The sequence below is a fragment of the Dipodomys spectabilis genome, unplaced genomic scaffold (genome assembly GCF_019054845.1).
Source record: "Dipodomys spectabilis isolate Male_0828 unplaced genomic scaffold, ASM1905484v1 ptg000499l, whole genome shotgun sequence".
Classification (NCBI taxonomy): Eukaryota; Metazoa; Chordata; class Mammalia; order Rodentia; family Heteromyidae; genus Dipodomys; species Dipodomys spectabilis.
Window position 1 is genome coordinate 537,643 of NW_024871176.1, and position 21,896 is coordinate 559,538.

The 21,896-nt window shown below is 46.8% G+C and overlaps 2 protein-coding genes across 2 annotated transcripts in view; both read left to right on the forward strand.

Annotated features, from left to right (window-relative positions):
- Oasl (2'-5'-oligoadenylate synthetase like) overlaps positions 1-21,896 on the forward strand; it is a 26,690-nt gene continuing 4,794 nt past the window's right edge. The window contains exons 1-11 of the mRNA XM_042669590.1: positions 1-198; positions 3,190-3,478; positions 4,089-4,264; positions 6,195-6,433; positions 6,879-7,020; positions 9,437-9,508; positions 10,076-10,091; positions 13,780-14,087; positions 16,752-17,010; positions 18,657-18,823; positions 20,632-20,873. Of these exons, the coding sequence (XP_042525524.1) occupies positions 1-198; positions 3,190-3,478; positions 4,089-4,264; positions 6,195-6,433; positions 6,879-7,020; positions 9,437-9,508; positions 10,076-10,091; positions 13,780-14,087; positions 16,752-17,010; positions 18,657-18,823; positions 20,632-20,873 (2,108 nt within the window). The remainder of the gene's footprint in view (positions 199-3,189; positions 3,479-4,088; positions 4,265-6,194; positions 6,434-6,878; positions 7,021-9,436; positions 9,509-10,075; positions 10,092-13,779; positions 14,088-16,751; positions 17,011-18,656; positions 18,824-20,631; positions 20,874-21,896) is intronic.
- CUNH12orf43 (chromosome unknown C12orf43 homolog) overlaps positions 13,868-21,896 on the forward strand; it is a 20,027-nt gene continuing 11,998 nt past the window's right edge. Inside the window, exon 1 of the mRNA XM_042669608.1 lies at positions 13,868-13,871. The gene's annotated coding sequence lies outside the window, so the exon portion shown is untranslated. The remainder of the gene's footprint in view (positions 13,872-21,896) is intronic.

Here is a 21,896-nt window from a genome sequence, read left to right on the forward strand (position 1 = left end):
ATGGAGCTCTCCCGGAACCTGTATGAGACCCCTGGGGATATGCTGGGCACCTTCCTGAGTCAAGACCTTCAGCCCCAAAGGGTTTGGAAGGAGGAAATTCAGGATGTATGGCATAGAATCGAGGGGTTCTTTCTTGAGCAGTGCTTCCGTGATGAGCTGGTTCTGGACCAAAAAGTCAAGGTCCTGAAGGTGGTAAAGGTGAGCATACAGGACTCTGGGGTTTAGGTCTTAGCTGGACTCCTGTGGGATCTTGGGGGGGGGGGGGAGGGGGCGGGGGGAGGGAGTGTATCACTTTATCTCTGAGCTCCGGTCTCCTAGGATTCTTATGAGCCATAAATAGAAAAAAGCTTGGGGAAGATGCAGTAAATGATTCCATAGAGCTGAGGGATTATGGTGGTGGTGGTGGCTGGCGGTGATGAATTCAGTGATCTCAATGCCAAGGAGTCTGGTGGAAAATGGGTAGCAGGACTCTATAAAATGTTATGCTTGTTTCTTGCTGAAGAAACTCCACTTTACCTTCAGTCATAAAAAAAAAAAAAACTATATTTACCTTATAAAATGGTACTGACAGGGGCTGGGAAGGTGGCTCAGTGGTAGAGCGCTAGCCTTGAGCTGAAGAGCTGAGGGACAGCGCCCAGGCCCAGAGTTCAGGCCCCATGACTGGACCCCTCCCCCCCCCCAAAAAAAGGAACTACCTTGCAATTAGGTCATACCAGAAGGCATTTGGTAAGTTAAATGGGTTTTCAGGGCCTGACCAGCTAATTCAGTATTCATAAATACAGTTTACCCTGACAAAGTACTCATTTGTAACTCAACATCTTTGTGTGTGTTGGGGTAGGAGGGAAGGATGGGATCCTGGGGCTTGAACTCAGAACTCAGAGCACTGTCCCTGAGCTGTCTTGGTGATTAATTAGAAATAAGAGTCCCTCAAACTTCTTGCCTGGGCTGGCTTCAAAACAGGAATATCAGATCTCAGCCTCCTGAGTAGCTAGGATTATAGGTGTGATACAGCACCTGGCTTATCACTCAGCTTTTTTTTGGTTGGTCATGGGGCTTGACCTCTGGACTTGGGCACTGTCCCTGAGCTCTTCAGCTCAAGGCAAGTGCTCTACCACTGTAGAGCCCTAGCAAGACCATGACCATTTTGTGCATAAAAACTCCAATTTGAGCCGGGCGCCAGTGGCTCACACCTGTAATCCTAGCTACTCAGGAGGCTGAGATCTGGGGATCGCGGTTCAAAGCCAGCCCAGGCAGGAAAGACCTTGAGACTCCTATCTCCAATAAACCACTAGAAAACCAGAAGTGGTGCTGTAGCTCAACTGGTAAAAGTGTTCACCTTAAGCTGAAGAACTGAGGGACAGCGCCCAGGCCCAGAGTTCAAGCCCCATGACCGACAAAAAAAAAAAAAAAAAACTCCAATTTGAGACCAGGCCTATTTCCAGCCTATGAGCTTAGGTCACTGAAATGACCACAGATGTCCCACTTGTACCCTACCCGATAAGTTCCACTAGCAACAGCCAATGAGCGAGAGTCCCCAGAGCCCTGAGACCACAAGCATTGCAATGCCAGCATATTTTTTGTGGTTTAGCTTGCTGCCCTATCTTAATGAGACTGTTACAAGGCTGTTGTAAAACACTGGCTAACCATCTGCTAAAACTGGTAAAGAATAACCAATTGTACTAGCCAATAAGAATGTGACAAAACCTTTTTTTTTTTCCTTTGCCAGTTGTGGGGCCTGAACTCTGGGCCTGGGCACTGTCCCTCAGCTCTTCAGCTCAAGGCTAGCGCTCTACCACTTGAGCCACAGTACCACTTCCAGCTTTTTCTGCTTATGTGCTGCTGAGGAATTGAACCCAGGGCCTCATGCATGTGAGGCAAGCCCTCTACCTTCCTAACCCCAATGTGACAAAACTTACTAACCCTTAGCTATGCAATTGTTAGCCAATCATGTAACTGCTAAGTTGGAAACCCCCTTCCTCCTGCTCTAATAGTGATAAAAACCCTGCCACCCTGGAAGGCGGGGCTCTCAATCGTGACCCGCTGCAGAGGTGACAGTTGGGAGTCGACTCTTGTGTGCTTGCATTAGAATCGGCTCCTTGGAGGTCTTTGGGGGTCCCTATCTGGGCACAACACCACTTGAGCCACAACGCCACTACATAACTCAACTTTTAACATCAATCAAAAATTAGCCAGGCACTAGTGAGAGAGGCTGGAATGTAAAAATCCTAGTTCAAAACCAGACATGACTTTAAGGGAGAGTGTGTTAAGGTCCTGGGAGGGGCAGGGAATTGTGTTTTACATTTCATTTAGATCCTTTGAATTATTTACCAGGTATTTAACTTTTCTAAATCAAGAGAAAGCCATAATATAGATTGACTAACCCTTACCCAAGACATTTATGGACTCAGAGAGTTTGGATTTTGGATCCCTGCCACCGAGTTTAGAATATTTACCTTGAGGATGGCACCTCAAACAAAGCATGAAGTGTGTGTGAATCTTTTCTGTGTACCTTTTTTTTTTTGTCGGTCGTGGGGCTTGAACTCTGGGCCTGGTCGCTGTCCTTCAGCTCTTCAGCTCAAGGCGAGTGCTCTACCACTTGAGCTACAGCGCCACTTCCTTTTCTGTGTACCTTATAAGCATCATTTAAAGCGGTTTAGAGTAATATTGTCAGTGCACCTGTATTCTCACTATAGCTCATCACTAGCTGGAATTCCTCACCTGTGTTGGTCAATACCCACAGTTTGAGGTTTGGGAGCATTTCACTTTTATTTTTTGGTCGGTCATGGGGCTTGAACTCTGGGCCTGGGTGCTGTCCCTCAGCTCTTCAACTCAAGGCGAGCGCTCTACCACTTGAGCCACAGCGCCACTTCGGGTTTTCTGGTGGTTAATTGGAGGTAAGAGTCTCACAGACGGTCCTGCCAGGGCTGGCTTTGAACCATGATCCTCAGATCTCAGCCTCCTGAGTAGCTAGGATGACAGGCGTGAGCCACCGGCACCTGGCTTGTATTTCATGTTGTTGAGGTTTAGAGTTGGGATGCTCAACCTCTTTCCACAGCAATGGCTGCTATGTATGATGGAGACCATCGATTCCTTTGGGCGGGCTGTACACAGGGCCCTACCCACGGGTGCTGCTGGGCTTCACCGTCACCCTGGGCGTCAAGTTAAAGCTACCTTTATCTTCCTCCACAGGGAGGTTCCTCAGGGAAGGGGACCATACTGAATCAGCACTCAGACGTGGACATGGTTCTGTTCCTAAGCTGCTTTTCCAGTTTCAAGGATCAGGCACAGCACCGAAAAGACATCATCGACTTCATTAAGGAGAAACTGGAGCGCTGCGGAAAAAGCCTGGCCTACAACATCAGTGTGGTCCAACACAGAGAGGGGAAAAGGACCCCGCGCTCCCTGACCTTAATGGTCCAGCCCAAGGAGAGCAGTGACGTCATGCGGGTGGATGTGCTCCCGGCCTTTGATGCCCTGGGTAAAGATGGCGCGGGGTTAGGCCCAGAGAAACAAGTTGGGGGAAGAAGGAAGAGAGGGTGGGAGAGAAGGGCAAGAGGGAGGGAGGGAGGTGGAAAGGAAAGGACAAGGCCAGGCGCTGGTGGCTCACACCTGTCATCCTAGCTACTCAGGAGGCTGAGATTGAGGATCACAGTTCAAAGCCAGCCAGGGCTGGAAAGTCTGTGAGACTCTTATCTCCAATTAACCCACAAGAAAAACGGAAGTGGCACTGTAGCTCAAAGCCATAGAATGCTAGCCTTGAGCAAAAGATTCAAAAGTTCCAGCCCAAGACCTATGGGAGAAAGAAGGGAAGGAAGGAAGGAAGGAAGGAAGGAAGGGAGGGAGGGAGGGAGGGAGGGAGGGAGGGAGGGAAGGGAGGGAGGGAGGGAGGGAGGGAGGGAGGGAGGGAGGGAGGGAGGAAGAGAGAAGGAGAAAGGGAGAAGGAGGGAGGGAGGGAGAGGGAGAGAGGGAAGGAGGGAGGGAGGGTAAGAGGAAGGGAGGGAGTTCCTGGAGAGAGTGTTGCAAGAAACAATTGATGCATATGTTATAATATGCTAGATGATATGCATATCTTCCTGTCTTCCTCTCAGGATCCTTTAACCCAAACTCTAAACCAGCACCAGAAATCTATGAGAATTTAATAACTAGCGAGGGCCACCCTGGCGAGTTCTCATCAAGCTTCACAGAGCTACAGAGACACTTTGTGAAAAGCCGTCCAGTTAAACTGAAGAATCTTCTTCTGCTGGTGAAGCACTGGTACCTGCAGGTAAGAAGGTGCTGGGCCAAGGGAGGGGGATGCAGGGACAAGTTGTGACTCGGTGGTAGAGCACCAACCTTGAATGGAAAAGCTAAGGGACAGCACCCAGGCTCCAAGTTCAAGCCCTACTAGTGGCACAAAAAAATTAATTACTTAAAAAAAAAAAAAGATAGCAAGCTAGATGCTGGCAGCTCACACCTGTAATCCTAGCTGCTCAGAAGGCTGAGGTTTGAGGATTGTGGTTGGAAGCCAGCCCATGCAAAAAAGTCCCTGTGAGATTCTTCTCCTCAATTAACCCACTCAAAAACCAGAAGTGGTACTTGACTTCATAGGTAGAGCGCTAGCCTTGAGCACAGAGAGGCTCAGGGACAGTGCCCAGGCCCTGAATTCAAGCCCTACAATGGAAAAAAAAGAAGAAAAAAATGATAGCAGATTAAAAAACTTAAAAAACAACAACACAACAAGGACTGGGAAGGTGGCTCAGTGGTAGAGCCCTTGCCTTGCATGCATGAGGCCCTGGGTTCCATTCCTCCACCACATAAGCAGAAAAAAGCTGGAAGTGGTGCTGTGGCTCAAGTGGTAGAGAGCTAGCCTTGAGCTGAAGAGCTGAGGGACAGCGCCCAGGCCCAGAGTTCAGGCCCTAAGACTGACAAATATACACATGTATATACATATATATATATATATATATTTAGCTCAGTGGAAAAGCACTTGCCTGGCAAGTGCAAAGCCCTGTGTTCAGTCCTCAGCTCTGCCAAAAAAAATTAATAATACTATTACCAGTCCAGATACTTCAGCCACTTCTAGCTCATTATTTATCTTGACATATAACTTAGGTTCAAAAAGTTAGAGAATGCTAGGTGCTGGTGGCTCACATTTGTAATCCTCAGGAGACTGAGAGCTGAGGATCACAGTTGGAAGTCATCTGGGACAGGAAAGTCTTGAGACTCTTAGCTCCAATTAACTACCAAAAGAAAAAAGAAATGGAGCTATGGCTCAAGTGGTAGAGCACCAGCTTTAAGCAAAAACAACCAAAGAACAACGCCCAGGCCCTGAGTTCGAGTCCTAGTACCAGGGAGGGAGGTAAGGGGGAAGAAGGGTATAAAGAAGGGATTTTATTTAAGATTGTGATATGTTTTGAAATTTTTTAGAAGGAGTTTGGGCATTTCACATTAATCATTTGCTTTCATTTTTCAGTTTGTTCTCTCTCTCTTTTTTGGGGGGGGGCTGCGGGGCTTGAACTCTGGGCCTGGGCGCTGTCCCTCAGCTCTTCAGCTCAAGGCGAGCGCTCTACCACTTGAGCCACAGCGCCACTTCTCATTTTCTGGTGGTTTATTGGAGATAGGAGTCTCACGGTCTTTCCTGCCCGGGCTGGCTTTGAACTGCAATCCTCAGATCTCAGCCTCCTGAGTAGCTAGGATTACAGGTGTGAGCCACCGGCACCCGGCCAGTTTGTTCTCTTATGTCGTCTGTGTGTTTTTGTTTTTCTCCAATGATGTCCTACATTTGCTATATTCTATGACTTCCTCCAACAGCATGGGTTGGTGAAGCCCAAAAGGTCCATTAAAAAAAAAAAAAACTTGTTGGGCTGGGAAGGTGGCTCAGTGGTAGAGTGCTTGCCTTGCATGCATGAGGCCCTGGGTTTGATTCCTCAGCACCACATAATCAGAAAAAGCCAGAAGTGGTGCTGTGGCTCAAGTGGTAGAGCGCTAGCCTTGAGCTGAAGAGCTAAGGGACAGTGCCCAGGCCCAGAGTTCAGGCCTCACGACAGACCCCCCCCAAAAAATTGTTCTTCTTTGGTTGAGATTTTAATTGCCAAGGTCATAATTCCCTCTAGATCTCACCATTTCATGGTTTGTGCTACATCAGAGAGCAGAGTGACCCTAAAATTCTAAGTCATCTCACCTGCCCTCCCTCCCTCCCCTATTCATATGTGCAGTACGTGAAACACAAATATCGAGCACCATTGCCCCCAAAATATGCACTGGAGCTCCTGACCATCTACGCCTGGGAGACGGGGACAGGTGAAGGAGAGAACTTCAAGTTGGAAGAAGGGCTTATAGCTGTGATGAATCTCCTCAGAAATTATGAAAACATTTGCATCTACTGGACCAAATACTACGATTTCCAAAACGAGGTTGTCGGAAACGCCATCAAACAACAGTTGAAGAGTTCCAGGTAACTGTGTTGATTGTATCACCTTCAGCTTTAAGGAAAAGCCTTAAAAAAATAATTTTAAAAAAAGAAAGAAACATACTAGTTTCTTTGCAGCTGAAAAGCTCAATGATTAAAAACAGCTTCAGGTATGGCATGATCCAGCTCCGAGTCCCTTCCCATGAATTGTTCCAATCTGCCCTCTCTAGGGCTTTACCATTACATTCAGGTTCACTCCTTCAAGGCTGTAAAATGGGAGGCAGTTCTAGACTTCTCATCTGGACACATACCTTCTGGTACAAGAAAGAGCAATCTGGCCAAAATGTGAGATGCACTCTGGGCAGACTTAGACAGGTTATGCCTTCTCTCCAGAACTAAGAGCTTCATATCACCATCAGCTCTTCCTGCATGGGGCATGCACAATCCCAGATATGAATGTCAGAGGTCACTATTTCCTTTCTCTCTCCAGGCCCATTATCCTAGACCCAGCTGACCCCACCAATAACTTGGGAAGGAGACAAGGATGGGCCCAGGTGGCTGAAGAAGCTGGTAACTGCCTACGGCAGGTCTGTTGCTTACAAAAAGTCCCCAGGCCAGGCTGGCAAGTACAGGTAAGACTCCATTCCATAATTAGGACTTAGTTCAGACCTCATACTAACCCTACATGAATTTTCCCCACAGCACCCCCTAAATTCCCAGGACAGGCAGCACGTAGACATCCCAACAAACCACGTGACATCCCAACAAACCACGCGAGCAATTCTTCCCTCTGCTCCAAATGCCCAGGCCTTGGTGGTGTGCTTTGTTTTGTTTTGTTTTGTTTGTCCATCGTGGGACTTGAACTCTGGGCTTGGGCACTATCCCTCAGCTCTTTAGCTCAAGGCGAGTGCTCTACCACTTGAGCCACAGAGCCACTTCCGGTTTTCTGGTGGTTTATTGGAGATAAGAGGCTCACAGCCTCTCCTGCCCAGGCTGACTTTGAACCGTGATCCTCAGATCTCAGCCTCCTGAGTAGCTAGGATTATAGGCGTGAGCCACCAGCACCCAGCTTGGTGGGTTTTTTTTTTTTTAATCTGTAAAATGGGAAGACAATCTTCCCTATTCTGTAGGCAATTCAGAAACATGATCTGAGAATTCCTCACATAAACCTATCCTGTGTTGCCTCTTTTGTGGTTAGAAAAGAAAATGCAGCTTCTTGTCTTCTCAACAAGAAATGTAACAGATCTTTCCACAGACACACGTGAGGATCACAGGCCTCCAAACAATCCTAGCTGCACAGGCTCCCTGGTATGGTTTTGCACACACACACACACACACACACACACACACACACACACACACACAGATAACTGCTGTCCTGGATCTGTGTTCAGAGGAATCCAGTGTATGAAGGAATTTAGTGTTCAGAATCCAGGGCTGAGCCTTCCAGCTCCCTGGCAGATTTTAATCTTCCCAACTTGCTACTTCGAGAGACTCTTGTCACTTTTCCCACAGCCCACAACCTCGTGGACAGCGAGGAAAGCAAGGCAGGTAACGAGAGCCTCGCTCGGACCCATCAGCCAGCCAACCATAGGCAGAGAGTGCAGCAGACCAGGAGGCTTCTGGGAGGGCAGCAAGAAATGATGTGCCTCCCATCACACCTCCTCAGTTCCCCAGAAATCCACCCCCAGGCATCCACTTACCACCTCCTTCCCTGGATCCGACAACCATCTGTGCCTGTGTCTGCATGTGTTTCCACTTTACTTAAAATGCAATGGGAAGTTGGGCACCATGGCTCCTAGCTCCTAGCTACTCAGGAGACTGAGATCAGAGGATCATGGTTCAAAGCCAGCCTGAGCAAACAAGCCCATGAGACTCTTATCTCCAGTTAACTACTAAAAAAGTCAGAAGGAGCTGGGCACTGGTGGCTCACGCCTGTAATCCTAGCTACTCAGGAGGCTGAGATCTGAGGATTGCAGTTCAAAGCCAGCCCGGGCAGGAAAGTCCATGAGACTCTTCTTTCCAATTAACCACCAGAAAACCAGAAGTGACACTATGGCTCAAGTGGTAGAGCCCTTGCCTTGAGCTGAAGAGCTCAGGGACAGTGTCTAGGCCCAGAGTTCAAGCCCCACAACCACCACCACCAACAAAAAACCAGAAGGGGAACTGTGACTTAAGTGGTAGAGCACTTGAACACAAAAGCCCAGGTCCTGAGTTCAAGCCCCAAGACCAGCACACCTAAAATAAATGAAGAAGAAGAAGAAGAAGAAGGAATAAAGGAATGGAGGGAGGGAGAGAGGGAGGGAGAAAAGACTTTTTTAACCACTACTCTGTAGACTTTTGCAATAACCATACACCCCAGAGCCTGACACAGATTTTTCCATTTGACCCCAAGCTCTAGTCTCTCAAATATCAGTACTGTAATGTGCCATCAGAGGTACTAATGTCATTACCACACGACAGGTGGAGACTTGGAATAGGTAGTTCCGCACAGGAGCATTATTTGGAGATCTGTTACCAGTTGTTTCTCCAGCTTGAGTGAGTCCAGGGACAAAGTTTGATTCAGTGCTCAAAGCTCAGTGTATATCTAGGATAACCAAATAGCTTCCTCTGCTTAGGATAGCCTTCTGCCTTGTTGTCTGTTGTAATTATTAATAGCTCCTCCTTTTTTATCTTTTTGTTTTTTGTATTGCTGTTGGGACTTGAACTCAGGACTTGGACCCTGTCTTTTAGCTTTTTCACTCAAAGCTGGTGCTCTGCCCCTTGAGCCACCCCTCTATGTTGGCTTTTTGCTGATCAATTGGAGATAGTCTCTCTGATTTGTCTGCTGAGATTGGCTTTGAACCGCAATCCTCAGATCTCAGCCTGCTGAGTAGCCGGGCTTACATGCTTGAGCCACCAGTGTCCAGCTCAGTCCCTTCTTTTATTTATTTTTTGACAGTGTCTCAGTAAGAAAATAAATTATATCACCAATAGGCAGAAAGGAGAGGCTTTGGAGAGAAGGGACCGTAGACGGCCCTGGCTCATCTGTTTCTCCCTCGCCTCCAGCCAGCAAGGGACATGCCGGTGACCGTTAAACAGAGAGACATGGAAGCACCCGGCGCCAGTGGCTCACGCCTGTAATCCTAGCTACCCAGGAGGCTGAGATCCGAGAATGGTGGTTCAAAGCCAGCCCAGGCAGGAAAGTCCTTGAGACTGAAGAATCCCAGCAGTCTTGCAAACCTGAATATCAAAGACTGTGACACCATCATTCTCATTAGGAGAAGCTGAACCTCCTCCCCCCTGCAGGGGTGCTCACATCTGGATGCTCAGGATGTAGCCTGCCCCTCCCCCACTCGATGATAACTGTATTCTCTCTAATAATGAATATATCAGATACATTGTACATAGGCCTCTATCCCTCTCTTGCTTAGAATTCACCTGTGTCTCCCCCATCACCTAGAGAATGAAGTTCACATGGCTTTGCTTGGCATTCGGGGCCCTGGATAATTGAGCCTGAGACCTTGCCTGTCCCTCTAGCGTCTTTCATTGCTCAAAAGCACATCAAATATTCCCAGGTGCTTGCGTTGCTGAATGCTGGGTCACAACTCCATTGTGCACAGTCAACTGCCTTTTCCCCATCTCTTGTATTTTTATCTTTCAACATTCCAACTCTCAAGTCTTTCCATCTCCAACTGTGAATCCCAGATCAACAGAATCATTGGTAACTTCTTAGACTGGCAAAATTTCAGCAAGCCGGGTGCTGGTGGCTCACTCCCGTCATCCTAGCTATTCAAGAGGCTAAGATCTGAGCATAGCAGTTCGAAGCCAGCCCAGGCAGAAAAGTCCCCATGAGACTCTTATCTCCCATTAACCACTCAAAAAACAGAAATGGCGCTGTGGCTCAAGCGGTAGAGCACTAGTCTTGAGCACAAAGAGGCTCAGGGAAAGTGCCCAAGCCCTGAGTTCAAGCCCCACAACCAACAAGAACAACAAAAAGTTTTGGCAATTCTCCCTGACTGACTCATATGAAAATCCCTTTGTACAATATATGTGTAACCGATGGCACCATACAAAAGGAAATGTACTTATTAATGATGCATGTAATTGTAACCACTCTGTATATCACCTCTATACTAACAAATTAATAAAAAAAAAAAATTTAAAAACTGTAAAGCCCTGTGAACATGAGCTGATATTTAAAAAAAAAAAAAAAAGTGATAGCTCAGGCTTGTAATCCTAGCTACTCTGGAGACTTAAATCTGAGGATCAAAGTTCAAGGTAGCCCAGGCAGGAAAGTCTATGAGGCTTTTATATCCAATTAATCATCAAAAAGCCAGAAGTGGCGCTTTGGCTTCAATGGTAGTGCCAACCATAAGAGAGGAAGAAGAAGAAAAGAGAAAAAAAAAAAAAGCAACTGAGGAACGAGTGCCCAGACCCTGAGTTCAAGCCCCAGGACTGACACAAAATGACAAATTGATATGGGCTAATTGGGAAGGCAGTCCTACATTGGATCCTCAGAGCCTAGAGGAGAGGGAAAACCTTGACATGGTCAAGAATTGGCAGAAAGGCTTTCTGGGAAGAGAGAAGTAGAGACAGGCTTTAGAAGGTTGTTGGTGGTCTAGGGAGACATGATGCTAGTTTGGGCTGGAGCTAGGCACAGGAATAAAAAGTGGATGCATTTGAGGCCCCAAATGATAGACTTTAAACCACATGAGCCAGCTATTATTAGTTCTCTCCAAGTTCCCCCTTTATAGCCCAGATCGGAATAGCAGGAATTCTGTTTTCCTGTCTGCATTTGGCAATTTACTCACTCCTAGTTTAAACAGCAAAAACAAATAATAGATGGGCATGCAGTTTCTATTTTCCTCCAATATCCTTTTCCCTTTCTTCTAAGAATTTTTAGGTAAGTACACTGCTACTACACTAAGTACACTGCTAAAGACTACATTTGCCAGCCTCGTTTGCCGCTGGCTCTAAGCCATGTGTTAAGTTCTGGGCAATAGAAGTCATTTCTGTTTTATCCACAAATTTTGCATATTCATCCTGACATTCATCATGACAATTTCCATTTATCTATTATGCCTGGAATTCCTAGGAGCAGTTTCCCTTCTGTTTTATTTCCAGGGAAGCAATGGAGAAATCTTGTAATATTAGGCACTAAAATAACATTTGTGAAAGTTTCTGACGTGTGTTAAGTTTCCTTCCCTAATTATTGCAGGGGAAAGTGTATAAAAATCCACAATCCTGGGAGCTGATCCTGCTTTGTTTGAATAGAAAGATGTGAATTTTGATGATGGGGCTCCCTAATTTGCTACCTCCCAACAGAGGATTTCTGGGAGCCTGTGGATCAAACAACCCAGTATCACTAGGGGAACCCAAGAGGAACTCAATGACTTTGATCAAGTGCCAAGGAGAGAATTATAGGGTTTCAAGGAGGAAGAACTTCGAACTGCTGACTCTTGGATTTCCTCCATACCCTGGCTTTATTCCTGTTTCTGTCCAGCCTGGGCCTGAACACCCTAGTGGATTCCTTCAACTTTGTGACCAATTATCCATTCACTCTTAGATCATAAAAACACAGGTTTACAAGTCACAGAGACTCAATTTCAGTTAATTTAGGTTAAAAAAAATTGAATGGCTTGTAAGAGTCTAGGGATAACCAGGTGCTAGTTTCATGCCTGTAATCCTAGCTACTCAGGAGGAGGCTGAGAACTGGGGATCATGATTCAAAGCCAGCCCGCAGGAAAGTCCATGAGACTCTTATCTCTAATAAACTACTCAGAAAAAACTCAAAGTAGCACTGTGGCTCAAGCGGTAGAGCACTAGCTTTGAGTACAAAGAGTCTCGGAGACAGCACCCAGGCCCTGAGTTCAAGCCCCAGGTCTGGGGTGGGGGAGGGGGAAGTCCAAGGATTTTAAAATTGGGCATAGCTGTAGGATTCCCCAGAGAACAGCTAATAAGAAATATATGTAGCTATGAAAGAGGGGATTGATTATGAGAATTGGCTTATGTGATTATGGAGGCTGGGGATATCCCATAATATGCCACCTGCAACCTGGTGACCCAGGAATGCCAGTGGTGTGATTTAGTGTGAGTCACACCAAGGGAGCCAATAGTGTGAGTCCAAAGACTCAAGAACCTGGAGTTGGGAAGTCTGAAAACTTTTCCTCATTCCTTCACCTCTCTTTAAGTCCATCATAGATGAAATAATGCTCACCCAACAGTGGTGAGGGCAGAGGTTTCTTTCTTACTCTAAAGCCAGTCTTTCCTGGAAACACCTTTATTTACTTATTAGTCTAGAATTCCAAATGATGTCAAAGGGGAGTGTCAGTTAGTTTGTGGTGAGTGTTGCACCACCCCCAAAATATTTATTTGGTGGAACCCCTAATCCCAGGATCATTCCCACTTCTCAGTCTCTGCTCTCTTCTGCCTGGCAGGATTCTTCATCTTTAAGATTCACATGCAGGTGGGGGACCAGGGGAATGTGGCTCAAATGGCTAAAGTGCTGCTGAGCAAGTGGGAAGCTTTGAGTTCAAACCTCAGTACTGCCAAATTAAAACAAACAAACAAAAAAGCCTGGTGCCAGTGGCTCACGCCTGTCATCCTAGCTACTCAGGAGGTTGAGATCTGAGGATGGAGGTTCAAAGCCAGCCCGGGCAGGAAAGTCTATGAGACTCTTATCTCCACTGCACCACCAGAAAACCAGAAGTGGTGCTGTGGCTCAGCCTTGAGCTGAAGAGCTGAGGGACAGCACCCAGGCCCAGAGTTCAAGCCCCACAACTGACCAAAAAACAAAACAAAACAAAAACAACAAAACCCTGTAATCCTCCGATGTGAACCTCCTAAGTAGCTAAGATTATTGCAGGTGTGAGCCACCAGTACCCAACTGGCAGAATGTATTCTCTGCCCAGTGTTCTCAACCCCATCAGCACAACAAGCTTAATGGGGGAGAGTTATTATTAAATCCACCTTTGGAATAAAGAAAGTGAAGATCAGAGAGGTTAAGAGTCTGGCAAAGGCCACACTGGAATGCAGAGTTGAAACTTCATTCTTCAACTCCACCATAATCCAGACCTTTCGCTTTCCAATCTTTGGTTTTTCTTATAGCAAAGCTGGGACAGTTGGAGATGATGATCTGGGCTAGATCTCCCTCCCTTCCTGACAGGTCAAACCAGAACCACTTTCAGTTTCCAAACATCATGAAAAGGAAACTCCAAAAGCTAAGAATCGAAACCTAAGACCCAAAGATTGGCTGGATGCCAACTCTGTTAAGGTGGCCTCAAACCTGTCACCCTCAGTCCCATGTCACTAAGCACACCTGACACAATAAAAGGTCTTCAAGAACAGCAACCCAGTCAGACAACTCATCCCCCTGGATCCTTTTCCATTCTGCTCCGTTATCCCACTAGGAGCTGAAAGCCAGCTGGAGAGGAGCCCCCTTAAGAAAGGAGGTGTGTACTGGGAGGCTGGGGAGTGTGTGGCTATATATGACCAACCAGCGGTGGTCCACTCCACAGAGATGGCCCTGGCCCAGGAGCTCTACAGCATCCCAGCCTCCAGGCTGGACTCCTTCGTGAGCCAGTGGCTACAGCCCAGACATGAATGGAAGGAAGAGGTGCTGGAGGCTGTTCGGACTGTGGAGCAGTTCTTGAGGCAAGAATGTTTCCAGGGAGATCGGAGCCTGGGCCAGGAGGTGCAGGTGCTCAAGGTGGTCAAGGTGAGATCTGGCTCTTCCATCCCCAGCCAGGCAGGGGATGCTGGGAACACCTTGCTTCCTTATCCCTACCATGCTACAGACAGCTGGGAACAGTCCAGCCTACCACATACACCTCACTTCACTGCTGTCTTGAACCAACCAAGGCTAATAATAATAATAGGTTGCAATTTGGGTTACAATAGCCTAATTCTGTCTGTGAAATTTTATCTTGTTCTTTTGCCCAAGTTACAGATGAATTCAATAGAAACACGGGCAGATTCCTAACTATCAAATGCAATCCAAGGTCTTTCGTTGGGTCCTGGCATGCTGTTTATAAAATATGGTTTGGGGACAGCTGGGGAAATTTTTGTTGTGATTTTTCCAGTACTGGTGCTTCAACTCAGGGCCTGGGCACAAACGCTTAGGTTTTTCACTCAAGGCTAGCACTCTACATCTTGAACCACAGCTCCACTTCTGCCTTGCTAGCAGTTAATTAGAAATAAGAGTCTCACAGACTTTCCTGCCTGGGCTGGCTTTGAACCATGATCCTCAGATCTCAGACTCCTAAGTAGCTAGGAGTACAAGTGTAAGTCACTTGGTACTTGGCCAATTTGGGAAATTTCTACATAATCTGGATAAAGTGAAGGAGTTGCTGTTGATTTTGTTAGGGGTAACAGTATTCTTGGGAGCACAAGAGAGAATGTTTTGTATGCTAACACTAAAATATTTCAGGACAAAGTTCCTAGATGTCTAAAAATGTTCTTTGGGCAGTTTAAATGTTGCAAACGTAACAAGTGTGGACCTGTTGGATCTGACTGGTTGATTCAGATGAATTATTCAGATGCATAAATGCTCTTTGCATTTTCTTTCTGGTTTTCCATATGCTTTATCTTTTTGATCATAAAAATATTTTTATAAATGGAGGCTCGCGGTGATTTGCACAGGCTCACATAGCTAGCATTGGAGCTAGAATTTGAATGTTAACTCAATGGTCAGGGATCAAGCCTCCTCGGCTGAGATTTGTCTCCAAGCTATATCCAGCTGCCCCACGTCACTTAACTAGGTTCAAAATTCAAGAGGGTCAGGCCTCAAAGTCAAAAGGCCCTGGAGAATTAGATAGTCTTAACCAATCCTTCTTTCTTTTCTTCCTTCCTTCTTTTTCTTTTTCTTTTTAATGTGCGTGTGTGCGTGTGTGTGTGTGTGTGTGTGTGTGTGTGTGTGTGTGTGTGTGTGTATGTATTGGTGTGATTTTGAACGTCCACTGTCAGCCACCACCTAGAATCTGATTCCTCCCCAGCAATTCCACCTCTCTACTCTGGGTAAGAAATAAGTAGGCCAGAGAAGGACAGGCGTTGTATAATAGGAACAGCAAGGCATTGGAGATCAGGTCTAGGAGACCTGAACATCTAAAAGGTACCTTCAAAATCATCCAGCTCGGGGCTGGGAAGGTGGCTCAGTGGTAGAGCGCTTGCCTTGCATGCATGAGGCCCTGGGTTCGATTCCCCAGCACCACATAAGCAAAAAGAAAAAAGCTGGAAGTGGTGCTGTGGCTCAAGTGGTAGAGCGCTAGCCTTGAGCTGAAGAGCTGAGGGACAGTGCCCAGGCCCAGAGTTCAGGCCCCACAACCGGACCCAAAAAAAAAAAAATCATCCAGCTCAATCTCCTGCTGTTACTGAAGCCAGACAGCCAAAGTATTTATCTGAGTCTATCTGATTAAAAAACAAACAAACAAATATGACAACACATAAATTGCTCACTTCCTGTGGGCCATCACCGTACCAAGCTCTTGGCATACAGTATTTAATCTAATCTTTCTAGTGATCCCATGATTCATTACTTTCATTTTATATATTTAGGGCTCTGAGGGATCATATGATAAGGGAAGAAGAAAAAAAAAAAAAACAGAACCAAGAGTCAAGTCAAGGTTAGGCCTTGAAGCCCAAGGTTGGGCATTGTAGAGCATTTGCCCAATGTGCTTGAGAATCTAAGAGCATTTACTGAACAAGTTTGAACATTTGGGACTCTATCCCCAGTAAGGAAAAGAAAAAGGAAACAAACAAAAGTCAAGGTCAAAGTCAGATGACTCATGACCCATTCTGCAGCTCATGGCTTGTATGCACTAATCCACGAGACCACACTACTGTGCTTTTTTTTTTTTTTTTTGGTTGGTCGTGGGGCCTGAACTCTGGGCCTGGGTGCTGTCCCTCAGCTCTTCAGTCCAAGGCTAGCACTCTACCACTTGAGCCACAGAACCACCTCTGGCTTTTTCTCTTTATGTGGTACTGCAGAACCAAACCCAGGGCCTCATGCATGCCAGGCAAGCACTCTACCACTAACCACCTTCCCAACCAAGTCTAAGTTCTTGCGAGACATGCAGTTGAATAGCCATGAAGCATGAAGCCAGGCATGGTAGTGCATGCCTATTATCCTAGCAATCACAAAACTGATGCAGAAAGATCACAAGTTTCTGGACAGTCTAGGCTAAAAGCTGCAGAGTCAGGCAGAAAACTGAGCAACTCCCTCCTCTAGGCATTTCATTTTTTCTGCCTGTTTAAGTGAGGATGTTGCAGTACATACCCATCCCTCAGGAGGGCGGTGTGCATGAATTAGCTATCTCCTGTGAAGTGCTGGGGTTGCCCTGGCATGCAGAGGGTCTCAGGGTTGACGGGGCTCTGTCTTCTGCAGGTGGGCTCCTTTGGGAATGGCACAGTACTCAGGAATGAAACGGATGTGGAGCTGGTAGTGTTCCTGAGCTGTTTCCACAGCTTCGGGGAAGAGGCCAAGATCTACCAAGCCATCAAACTCATGCAGAGGAGCGTATGGTGTTCCAAGGACCTGCTGGCCCTTGGGCTCAGAGACGCGAGGATGGAAGAAGTCCCCAGCGCTCTGGTGCTCACCATGGAGCCCATCAATGTCACCATCATGCCTGCCTTCAGGGCTCTGGGTAAGGGGAAGAGAAGCTTGCCACTCACACCCCTGCCCTCCACAGGAGACTTGAAACCCCTTCACTTGTCACATAAACACTTTCATTCCTTCCTTGTGCCCAAGTCCTGGGCTGGGGCTGAATGGCTGCCGTGCAGGCAGAGCTCACATGCATGGCGATCAATACACATGGTGATCAGTGCTTGGGGGTGAGGGTGAGAATGAGGAGTCCTAGTTAGTAGCTCTTTCTTCCAATTACCCAACACAAAAGCCAGAAGTGGAGGTGTGGCTCAAGTGGTAGAGAACCAGCCTGGGACCAAAAACAAAAAAAGCCAAGTGAGAGTGTGAGACCCTGAGTTCAAGCCCTAGTAACAGCACAAAAAAAGTGGGGTGTCCTAGGCAATTGCAGAAAGAACATTCAGGAAGGAGCTGTATGGAAAGGGGGAGGGGTTAAATTCATATATCTCCAGTGCTATATTTTATCCACCAACTTCCCACTGGTCATTAGCACTGACAGCTGCTTTCTGGACCAGTTTTGTTCACGCTCAGGCAGAGAGTCCTAGGTGTTTGAGTTAAGCAGTGTTAGTCAGCTTTCTAGCACTGTGACAAAATTACCTGAGAAAATCAACTTACAGAGCTGAAAGCTCATGTTTCCAGTCGTTTCAGTCTGTGGCCGCATCACACTTTAGAAGCATAGAACATCATGATGGAAGCACATGGGAGAGGAAGCCTCTTCACCCTCTGGGAGAAGAAGCTTGTTCACCCTCCAGGAAGGAAACCAGTGTCTCTGTAAACTCCTTCAAGAGCCTTCCCCAAATAACCTAACTTCCTTCCACTAGGCCCCGCCTCTTAAAAATACCACCACCTCCTCGTAGGCTGGCAACCAAGCATGAGCCTCTTACTATTATTGTATCTATTATCATATGGACTTTGGAGGATATTTAACAGCCAAACCATAATAGGGTTTGTCTCAGGTGCCATCTCCTTACTCACCATAGGACCACCTTGAGTTGTTCAATGAGGACTATGTAAGAGACAGGATTGTCTGCCCTAGAAAGCAGGAAAATCACGTGTCCCTTGGCCTGCCTCCTTCCTATGACTATTGAGAGGATCTAATTAATCACCTAGAAAGAGATCAAAGATCGATGCAGTAGCCGGATGCTGGTGGCTCCTGCCTATAATCCTAGCTACTCAGGAGGCTGAGATCTGAGGATCGAGGTTCAAAGCCAGCCCGGGCAGGAAAGTCCATGAGACTCTTATCTCCAATTAAAAAAAAAAAACAAAAACGAGAAAACCAGAAGTGGTGCTGTGGCTCAAGTGGTAGAGCACCAGCCTTGAGCTGAAGAGCTGAGGGACAGCCCCCAGGTCCAGAGTTCAAACCCCATCACTGACCAAAAAAAAAGATGCAGGAAACTGGAAAGGTTTGCGGGGAGGCCATTCCTAGAATGGCCTTAGGAAAGAAAAGACCAAAGCTGGCTTTCCAGAGTAAAGTAATCTCACAAGCAAGGCAGAGCCTTAGTGTCTGAGAACGTGAGATCTCAAGTCTCCCTGGAGAGCTTGTCCCCAATAAATGAGTGGACTCTCCTCCAAGGAGAGTTATTCCCTGACTGAGCCCCTTGACGGGCTTCCTGAATCCCCAGCGTCTGTCTTTGCTCGCTCCCACTTCAGGGCCTTCAGTTCAGCCACCCACTGAGGTCTACGTGCGTCTGATCCAGGCTTGTAGGTACCCTGGAAACTTCTCCCCCTCCTTTGGTGAACTTCAGAGAAACTTTGTGAAACATCGACCGACGAAGCTGAAATCCCTCCTGCGCCTGGTGAAACATTGGTATTATCAGGTAAGGGAACCGCCAGGAATGAGGGCAGGAAGGAGACTGGGAGGAGGGAGAGAAGGAGAGGAAGAGTTAGATTTCATTCTCGGAAACTGCATGGAGGGAAATGAATCCAAGTATTGGTGGCACCTCTAAATCCCAGCTACTTAGAAGGCAGAGTTCAAAACCAACCCAGGCAAAAGTAAACCCCCCCTTCTCCCCCTCCCCTGCCAAGCTCAGCAAACAAGCTGGGTATGGTCATTCACACCTCTACTCACAACTACTAGGGAAGCACAGGTAGGAGGATTTCAGTTATTTTCAGACTTTATCTGAAGATAACTAAAAAAGCAAAAAGAGCGGGTATGCTGATAGCTCACACCTATAATCTTAGCTACTCAGGAGGCTGAGATCTGAGGACCACAGTTCAAAGCCAGCCCAGGCAGGAAAGTCTGTGAGATTCTTTTCTTTTCTCCAATTAACTACCAGTGGCGCTGTGGCTCAAAATAATAGAGCACCAGCCTTGAGCAAAAGAGCTCAGGGACTATACTCAGGCCCTGAGTTCAAGTCCCATAAGTGAAAAAAGCAAAAAGGGCTGGGGGCCTGGCTCAAGTGGTAAAGTGCCTGCCTAGCAAGTGTGAGCTTATATTGAATTCAAATCCCAGTATCATCCAAAGATGGGACTCCCGGGGCTGGGAAGGTGGCTCAGTGGTAGAGTGCTTGCCTTGCATGCCTGAGGTCCTGGGTTCGATTCCTCAGCACCACATAAGTAAAAAGAAAAAAGCTGGAAGTGGCTCTGTGGCTCAAGTGGCTTGAGCTGAAGAGCTGAGGGACAGCGCCCAGGCCCAGAGTTCAGGCCTCACGACCGGACCCCACCCCAAAAAAAAGATATGGAAACAAAGATGGGACTCCCTAGACCAGTTGCCCCCCAACAAATAAGTGGGCTGTGTTCCTAAGTATCATGGTCATTCCTGAGTGAATAAGTTCATGGCAAGTTTTTGTTTTTGTTTTTGTTTTTTGCCAGTCCTGGGGCTAGAACTCTAGACTAGAGCACTGTCTTTGAGCCTTTTTTGCTCAAGGCTAGCACTCTACCACTTGAGCCACTACACCACTTCTGGCTTTTTTCTGTGTATGTGGTACTGAGGAATCAAACCCAGGGCTTCACACATGCGAATCAAGCACTCTACCACTAAGCCACATTCCCAGTCCCAATAACTTTTTTTTAAATTTCACACCCAGCACCCACACAGAATCAAATAGAGTTCAAAATGTCCCGATGAAGGTTTTTGTTTCTTTGGTTGGTTGGTTTCTATTCTATTTTTTGTCAAATCCTAAAATCATAGTCACAAATTAATGTCACCAGTAGAGACCGAAGTAGGCTATAAAACCAGCTAGGTGCTGGTGGCTCACACCTATAATCCTAGCTACTCAGGAGACTGAGATCTGAGACTCACAGTTCAAAGCCAGCCCCTGGCAGGAAACTCTGTGAGACTCTTACCTCCAGTAAACTGCCAAAAGATCTAGAAGTGGAGCTGTGGCTCAAGTCATAGAACTCAGGGACAGTACCTAGGCCATGAGTTCAAGCCCCAGGAACCAGCACACACACAAAAAGAAAGCAAGAAAGAAAGGAAGGAAGGAAGGAAGGAAGGAAGGAAGGAAGGAAGGAAGGAAGGAAGGAAGGAAGGAAGGAAGGAAGGAGAAAAACATAAACAAGAATCAGCATCACAAATAACATAGGTAAAAAATTGGATTTTCCATCTTCTGGCCCAGTACCATCTTTATATATAATCTTGGATCTCTCTGTCTGTCTGTCTGTCTCTCTCCATCTATTTCCACAGTATGTGAAAGCCAAATGCCCCAGGGCCAATCTGCCCCCTCTCTACGCCCTAGAACTACTGACAGTCTATGCCTGGGAAGAAGGAACAAAGGAGGAAAACAATTTCCGGTTGGAGGAAGGCCTCACCACGGTGATGGAGTTGCTCCAGGAATATGAACTCATCTGCATCCATTGGACTAAGTTCTACTCACTTCAGAACCCAATCATTGGTGACTGTGTCAGAAAACAGCTCAAAAAACAGAGGTACCTGCCCAACACGTCCCTTTGTGGGGGAAGATAGAGACATAGAGAGGGAGAGAGAGAGAGGGGGAGAGACAGACAGACAGGCAAGCAGGCTTCAGGGAAGCCTAGTTTAGAGTTTTATGGATCAACTTTATTAAGGACACAGTAAAGCTACCATAGCAGCTAGTGTTGAAATCTCCAAAGGAGAGTGTCTCAAGTTTGCAGCCTGTCAAGATCCTGGGGAAGGGAGCTTTCAGATGCTTTGTGCCTTTTTCTTGTTCCCAAAGCTAATCACTACTTTTCATTTTTAGCCCTCTTGCTCTCAGAAGACCATATCAGTGCTTTGTATTTTCTGTGCTGGTCCTGGGCTAGAACTCAGGACCTAATGCTGTCCCTAAGCTTCTCTTTGCTCAGGGCTAGCTCTCTGTATTTGAGCCACAGCACCACTTCCAGCTCTTTCTGAGTCATTTATTGGAGATAAGAATCTCACAGACTTTCCTGCCCAGGCTGGCTTCAAACTATGATCCTCAGATCTCAGCCTCCTGAGTAGCTAGGATTACAGGTGTGAGCCACCAGCACCTAGCTGCTGAGTCTTTTTATACAAGAGAAAAAAAAACAGGGATCCTACTAAAGGATTTATTATAAAGATATCCAGAAAATTGTAGTTAGAAATACCTTCGGCAACCTACAGACATTCTCTACTTGTTTCCTCTCCTTACTCTTCTCTTTTTTTCTCTCTCCTCTCTTTCTTTCCCTTCCTTCTCTCTACTTCTCCCAATCTCCCTCTCTCTCTTTCCTTCTTCCTCTCCTGACTCTCCCTACTTGTTCTTTGCTCCTCACTGCCTGGGCTTTTCTACCCAGGGTGGCTTTAAACCATGATCCTCAGATCTCAGTTTCCTGAGTAGCTAGGATTACAGGTGTGAGCCACCAGCACCAGGCTTAAAAATAATGCTTAGCCAGCTCAGGAGGCTGAGATCTGAGAATCGCAATTCAAAGCCCTTCAAAGCCAGCCCAGGCAGGAACGTCCTTAAGACTCAGAAAACT